General features: G+C 38.0%; 1 protein-coding gene across 1 annotated transcript in view; it reads right to left on the bottom strand.

Moving 5' to 3' along the window:
• The window catches only part of LOC107713705 (E3 ubiquitin-protein ligase MYCBP2-like), a 15,168-nt gene extending 6,912 nt beyond the window's left edge, over positions 1-8,256 (bottom strand). Inside the window, exons 1-2 of the mRNA XM_016519289.1 lie at positions 7,578-8,256; positions 3,946-4,021 (exon numbers count right to left, since the gene is read on the bottom strand). Coding sequence (XP_016374775.1) covers positions 3,946-4,021; positions 7,578-7,852 — 351 coding nt within the window. The 5' untranslated portion in view covers positions 7,853-8,256. The remainder of the gene's footprint in view (positions 1-3,945; positions 4,022-7,577) is intronic.

The following is an 8,256-nucleotide window of genomic DNA, read 5'->3' as shown; positions in this document are numbered from 1 at the left end:
TTTTTAGTCAGGAGGATATATGTATGTATGTGTGTGTGTGTGTGTGTATATGTATATATATATGGCGATAATACTGCATACCGCGCTATTGAGCCACTCAAAATTTCCGCAAGGGAAATTCCCTCACCGCGACAGCCCTACACATAATGTCAACGCATTAACTTTGCATGACTACATCTCTTGTGTGAGACGCGAGTGCAGCAATCATATTTGTCTGTCTAAAAAAATGCGCTGAATATGCATCTGTGTGAATGGCTTGGTTTTCACCTAATCAAGATCTTCCCCGCATGGAGCTTCTATATTTCTCTAATATTTTGAATGAATAAGCACTCAATTCAGCATGTGTTCTTGTTTGTGTGAGCTGTCTGCATCACTCATAGCACGTGCCTATATCGTGCACTATATTGAAAATTTTTTATATCGTTATCAAAGAAGGTGTACTGTCGATAAATATCGATACTGTTTTATCACCCAGGCCTAGCTCAAATCTTATTGGACAGCCCGTGTTTTCGCTTTGCGAAACTGAAAAGATTCGTCGAACTGGTTCGGAAAAAAAAAACATTCGCATTTTCGGTGCGCGAATGTTCGCGGTCTATGTGGAAGCATCCATAGGAATCTGTAGTTTTATTCCAGCACATCATCGCGTCCGATATTCGTTTCGCTTTTTCGCGCTCAGTGTGGAAAGGCCTTTAGGCTATATGACCAAAATCCACATTAGATTGCAATCTGAGGTTATTACAAACACTTTGGTGATTTGAAGTGAGATTTGAGTAAAAGCATAGTATTAATTTTATAAATAGTCTCATATAGCTTGACGCTAATGTTAGCTCTAATGCACCGGTTACCCTGCTGCGATTAAATTTCATGATGTAAGCCTAGTACTCTATCAGAAGAATTCACGCAAGGTTGTGAGAAAATGTTTGTTTTCTAGAAAGACACTTTATAATAAGTGATAAAACTATATTGGATCAAAGCGATGTGGACCAGGAGACTTTAAGGAGCGGATAAAGATTTTATTATTTAAGTGTTTAACAAACTAATGTTATGTTTATGTTGACCTACACTGCAAAAGGGCTCCTTTTAGCTGTTATGTTGTATTTAACAGCTGCAATTCCAGGTTTTCAAACAGAGATGGCAACAGAGGCAAAATTTACGGACTGCAGCTTTAAACAGTTTTGTTTTTGTAAATTTTAACTTGATTGTCATTTTCTTCAATCATCTAATTATTAGAATATCTAAAACACGTTGCATGTAAAAAGTCTTTATTTCAGCCAGTTAAAGGGTGGGTACAATGTGTGCACATGATCAGGATGGTACCACCTCCGCCTCATTTTGAGCCTGGAAAAACCCTGATTTGTTTATGTGGCGAATAAAATTTGATGAAAATATACTTCAGTGCCTCTGTGTCAGCAAAGGGGGTGACAATAATGCTGTGATCTGTGTTAATATCAATCACAGATGGTAACACATCGCGGACACACAGTGATGTGTAAATTAAACCTGCATTGTATCAGCTATTGCGGTCTGCATTGGTGTCTTGCTGTAACAAACCATGGCACAAGAACTCAGCTAAATAAAACGCTGAGGGGCCTGAAGGTTGTATTTAGAATACGAAAGTCAGTTGTCCGTACAAAGGTACATGAGTCATACTATATACAATTTACCCACAAGTCCCATCACTGTCACCTGAAAGGTCAGAGGTAAATAATCTCAGCTTACAAGAAATGCTGGCAAAATGAGAATAGCTAGTCTTAAAATCATTACCTATGCAAGTATAAATGTTATAAACTAAGTTTCATTATAAGTAGAAATAAATCAAAGTTGTAAGTAAAACCGATTACTGGAGTATGTTTTACAACAAAATACTTTTCAGTCTTTCTGCTTCAGAATTTCATGTTTAATTCATTGTGTTACTTGCCATTTCCTTGCAATTATTTGTGAAATTTACAAGCCATTTCTGAGTGAAAATTGTTTCTACACCAATTTTATTTTTTGAGTGTAGGGATGGTCGATTTATTGAGTATTTTTTTTATTTTTTTCATAATTTGATGATAAAATTAAGCACCATCATCTAGCATATCAAAAGTATTATGTCAGCAAAAAAAAAACTGGTAGGTTTGATTAAAGGGGTCATATGATGCGATTTCAAGTTTTCAACGAAGCGTTTGAGAGAGGCGGGGCATAGAGGAACTACAATAATGTACAGTATTTGAAAAATAATGTGTTTTTTGAACATTAAAGCATGTCAACATATTCTGTTACACCAAATACACCAAATAATGATCTTTAAAAAAGCATCATATGACCCCTTTAATTTATGTGATTCAGTTCAAATGTTTCAGTTAATTTGATGATTCCCAAAAGTCATTTTCCATTTATTAAAAAAAAAATGTAAGTCAACATTGCTACACTGAAAAAAATTAAATACAATTTTGGTGTTTAAACAGTTTTCACTAATCAATTGTTAGAAGATTTCACACAAAAAAAGACAAAAGAAATGGCGAGCAATTTTTTTTTTTTTTACAGTGTACTATGCATTTGCATTATACTCGCACACACAAGTGAAACCAAATCAATCAAAACTAGATTTTTACAAATACTTCAAAATGTTTAATGCAAGCAGTACAGATGTTTGATCAACAAGTTAGCTCTTATGACACACAGAAATACATAGATTCCTATGAAAACAAATAAATCACCCTTTTTGAAGGCACTTCAACGCAAATACATGAACATTAAATATATATACCTAAATAAAAGCTAAATAAATTTCACTTTATCTATATCCCTCAGTCTTATTTATCAGTAGCACAAAGCTGTCTGTGATTATGTATTAGGCCTAGGCCTATATCACAGACAAGGAAAGAAATCAAACCAGAAGAGCAGCACACATTCCTATCCATCAAAAAAAGCAAACTGAAGTGCTTGAACATGACAGACATTTCAGCAGTATGTCTTCAAGACCAGCACCTCCCTGCTGGAGAAGCTCCACCCGTCTGTTTGTGAGCAAACAAAGGCACGGAGCTCCTTTTAAGGAGGCCGTGTCAGAGAAGGAGGAATATAAGTGAGCTCTTTCTCCTTAGCCAGCAGGGTTTTAGGGAGGAGGATTACGACTGCATATCTACAATCACATTATTCTCTCGTACCCCTGCCTGTGAAGCACTCACATCCACTAGGGAAAACAGAGTGCCTGGGAAAGGATATCCAAACACAATCAGGCATTAACCCCCACACATGCTTTGGGGAATGGCAAAACAATACACAATATCCAATAGAAGACATTTTGGGTCTCTGCCTATTTTCTGAGCGCTGGTAAACGCTGCAGACGTAGCGAGACAAACCCTGCTGCCAGGCACACCAAAGGTGCTCAGTGCAGGAGATGGAGGAAGCTGTTGCCATGGAAACGTGCAACACATGGGTCGCCAAGCAACAGCCAATCATGACCCCCGCCACTCCCGCATTCTCCACCATGTGTGCGAGTTTACTGGGATGACGACTAAAAGCGGTTTCCAAGCATGAAAATATAAATATGTATACGTATTGTATTGTGATCACTGTCAAAACAGCTAAATAAAAATCTTAATGGAATTAGAGTTGCACCAAAATGGCCAAAGAGAAAATCCAGACTGAAGATTCGAACGGAAACCGCTACTTCAAAATTTGCTAACAGAGCCACTGTTATCTGACGTTAGCAATGACATATTTATAAGAAAGAGGTTTACAGTTCTCGAAAGACATGTGTCTTGGTGCATTGTGAGAGCCTAACAGAGAAATACAGACAGCAGAAGTCTAAGAAAGAATACTTCTTCGAAATTCGAATGTGAATATGGAAATGATGCTACCAAAAATGGCTTTTAAACCATATAACGTCACTGTTTGAATGGGGCAGCAAATGAGGAGCAATGAAGACTACAGTATTCAAAGTCAGATTCACAATCTTCTTACCTTTGATCTTGTTTTCACTTTTGATTTGACTTTTTGCCGCCTTTTTAGCTTCTTCTTGCTCAAAGCTTTCTTTCCCCTGGAGAAGAATGACACATGTTAAATGTGGTTTTGCAGTGTCATCTAGCAATGAAAACAAATTATATCTTAAATCAAGATACATAGAGAGGCGAAATGACTCGAGTCATATTTCCTGAGAAAATTATCAAAATGAAGTGTGTTTATGATTAAAACAAGAACAAATATCTGCCAATGGGGTCAGAAAAATAAAACTTAATTCATAAAAACAAGACTTTTATATTTTCATTTTGCATCTCAAGTAAATGTATCTTGATTTAAGAAAAAAAGACAAAAACAATGAGGAAGTTTTTTTTTTCTTCCCTTTTTTGCAGTGCATGCAACATTTAATGCAGTGACTTTCTGCTCCAATTTAATACCTTTTGAAGATATAATACCCACAGAAACCCTGAATTAATACAAAGGTCTATTTAGATAATAACATTCAAAGGGCATAAAGTCTGGTTCAACACTGCAGGTTATTCTGGTCAAGAACTGTCCACTTAAACAGGAGGAGATTGTCTAACACATGAAAACTGACTAGACACAGTTCATTTTTGGTTTTTTATGCTATTCAGAGATGGATTTATGCCTAGAAAAACTGAACAGCAGCATTTGTCCAAAAAACATGCAGTGCGTCAATCCAGTACCTCATAAACACGACTCTGTTCTCTGGTGGACTTTGCAATTCAACAGACAGAAATAGTGTAGTCAATCACTTTCGATCTGCCAATTTTCAGATATTGGTTGGCAGTTTAATGTGCAATATGAATCAGACAGTCAGTTAATTGATTGTGGGCATCTGAGGCTGACAGTACTACTAACATACTTGCCATTTTCCATTTTGTCCGTTTTTTTACAACTTAAGTATTTAGTCTCAGTTCAATATACTGGTTAAAAAGTCCAAAGGTCACACATCACAGATATCTTAAAAGGTCAGCACATGTAGTCGTCCCTGTAATGTGTGGTTTTAACATGAATTTTTAATATGCATGGATTTTAAGAGCAGCAATATCTTAAAGGGACTCCGCACTCAAAAATCTGAGTGCTGCCATGTTAACACCTTCGCAATTAAACACATGCTGGTCTTTTTCGCATTGGTTTAAATTTGCTTACACACTGTAAAACTGTTTGTCACTGTTTGTCTAACATGAGAAACTGCAAATAGCCCGAATCCTAGTGGCAAACCCTACAGAAGGAAAGCGCTCCTGCAGCGGGCGATCATAGTTTTATTTTCATCAAGAGAGCCATCTGAATCTGCTATTATGTACCTTCTGTATGAACGGTGGTGAAGTGCTAGAGCTTGTGTACAGCAGTAAACAATGGAACAGTAGCTGATCATATGCAGTGAAAAGTGAACGCACAGAGGCTGCTTGTGATGAAGAGCCTGAAGGTTGGGAGGGGCGTTCAACGGTTCAGCGCTCTTTGCATGCTATCAACGCTAGTGACGTCATGAGTGGATGGTGCAAGTGTACACTATGAAACCACTGGTAAAAGGGCTATTAAACCTCAAGGAAAATCTTTCAGATTTCCAGAGATTGGAATGAGGAAAAAAATGGTCACTTTATTTTCGATTTTGCAATCTAATACACATTGTAACATGCATTTATCACAATTATTCTTGTAAGCCTATTCTTGCCTAGAGAAGTCAGTAACAACATAGCATATATTTGACTCTTCTGATGTTAATCTCAAAGAGCTTGAAAAAAGCTATCAAATTATTTTTCTACTGACCTCTGCGCTTATTCATTTTTACTCGAGTTGTATGTGTAAATTTAATTTTGAACCATATGGTTTTTTGGGTAAGTTTAATGTAAATTAAAAGCAATTTGGCAAATCAACATCTAAAAAGATTCTTGTATTTTTAATGAGTTTGATTTTATTGATTGAATCAAATAAGAAATCAAAATCTACTGTCTAATTTACTAAGGAATTGAATATAATTGAAGAGTGGGACGTTGCTTGTAAATGACTACTAAACCTCAAGGAATATTATTTTGGAACTCGTTTTCATTTTATATTTTGCTGTTCTAATATTTTGTAACATTTAAAAATTCATCACATATATTCTTATAATAAAGACTTGTTTTATTGACAAAAACATTATATAACATTTTGACTGGTGTTGCTCTCAAAGATCTTGGAAAAAAAATATCTGATATTTTTTACTGACTGTAAAATTATTATTATTATTGTTGTTGTCATAACTTTCATATAGATAAAATCAATTTGGCCAATCTAAATTTTAAAAAAAAATGTCCTTCCTTTTTGATGAGTTTGCTTAATGTATTGAATCTGTTAAATGTGCAGAATTTCTTTTGCTAAAGAATACAAAATAAAGAGTATGAATACAAAGCATTGTCATTTTCACTTTGTCATCTAATTAGGTTTTTTTTTATTTTATTTTTTATTATTATTATTAGGTGACTTTTTTGTCTTTTTTTCTCAAAACTACTTATAAATGAAGTACAATGTCAAAGTATAAATATATGAAGAGAAACAGCAATAATTTTTGTAAAGTGAGATCCCTAATAAGTGACTGCTCTAAGCCTTAGGTGTGTGTGGGTGTGTGTGTGTAGGTTTTTCTACACTGGTGAGGAGTAAAACCTGAATACACACCAACTCATGGGGACTTGTGTAACCGTGGGGATCTAAATTGAGGTCCCCATGGGTACAAAAGCTCATAAATCATACAGAATGAGTTTTTTTGAGATTGTAAAAATGTTTCCTGTGAGAGATAGGTTTAGGGCGATAGAAAATACAGTTTCTACAGTATAAAAACCATTACGCCTATGGGGAGTCCCTACAAGTATAGTGAACCAGACGTGTGTGTGTGTGTGTGTGTGTGTGTGTGTGCGTGTGTGTGTGTATTTCTCTCTACAGCAGGGTGACGTCAGGCAAAACAGAACCCAGCCCTTTGCCAATATATACAATGCCATATGTACTATCGATGAATAAGTCACAGTTATGTAAATGTAATAGCTGAATATCAACCTCCCTGAAAATGCAATTCAGTGAATAAGGCTGATATCTACAACCTGAACTGGGACTATAAGACATTTCGCAAGCCTTACAACATTTCGCTAGCCTTAAATGTAACGTTACACATATTTGACGCGAAAGGTTTGATGCTTTCTTCTTTGCGTAACATATCTATGCGCTGCATTTGAAGGAAGTTAAGTTTTATCATACACATCAAACTCATTCAGTCACGTCCTATTAGCACAACACTACATTTTGAGCCTAAGCAGCTGCTTAACAGCTATCACTATTGATCTAGTTGTGCAAGATCTCTCAAAACGGCATTGTTGACCGTGACAGCAGAGTGAAGGTGATTTTAAATAGTGCATAAATCAAAAGCAACACAAACTGAGCTTCTCCGTTGACCTGCATGAGATGAAACGAGCGTTTTAGCTGCGCTCGCTAAGGAAGTTAGCCGCATGCTAACTGCTAACTTACTGCTGTTTGGCTCAAATGAGCTCAGGTTTAACCCTGTGGGTTTTGTTTACAAAAACGTCCAGCCGCACGCCATCTTGGCCGGTTTGTCATCCCGAACCGAGCCGGTAAATCAGACCCACCTGCCGAGGTTCAGCCCCTGCTCTTTGTCGTTGATCGCGGTGGTGTAAATCCTCCGGTACCGCTCCGCCAGTGCTCGCCCTGAGAGAAGCAGTTGGTAGCGGCTCCGACAATCCGAGCGGGCCCCCACAACGGGACAGGAGCCCATGCCTGATCCGATCGATGCGAAATCGTTTCCAGCTCCGGGAATGACCCTGCCTCCCAGCCCCATGGAGTGGGACGAGGAGGACGGGATCCCGCTGCCACCGGCACCCGCTGCCGCAGCAGCACACATCATCGTTTAGGGGAACAACGCATATATTAGATTACAATGTCAGTCAACAGAGCTAACTCAAAAGTCCCAAGCACACCCCATAAATCCGCTCCGCAAAAACACCCGGCGAATTACATCCGAGCACCTCCAATTAAAACGACGTTTACGGTTAGCCGCGCTGCTGCAACTGCGAAATACGCATCCGTTCCTTCGCCCGGGTCAAAACCCGACCGTTATTTCCTCGACTGCAGGCGATCCGACTGCCTGAAGTGAAATCAGTCAAAAGCGCGAGCTGGCGTCCGTGCTTCGCGGGTGTTCCTGCTGTTTTTCTCGACCCCGTAAAGACAGCAACCCTAGTAGCGCTGCCATCTTAGCTTCATCATCCTTCCCTGTTCATGTCGCTGACTGTCAAGCATGCTGGGATACAT

Source organism: Sinocyclocheilus rhinocerous, unplaced genomic scaffold, assembly GCF_001515625.1.
Source record: "Sinocyclocheilus rhinocerous isolate Xijiao unplaced genomic scaffold, SAMN03320098_v1.1 scaffold2584, whole genome shotgun sequence".
In the NCBI taxonomy this organism is placed as follows: domain Eukaryota; kingdom Metazoa; phylum Chordata; class Actinopteri; order Cypriniformes; family Cyprinidae; genus Sinocyclocheilus; species Sinocyclocheilus rhinocerous.
The sequence above is the reverse complement of the archived record's forward strand: the minus strand, read 5'-3'. Positions and strand labels throughout refer to the sequence as shown.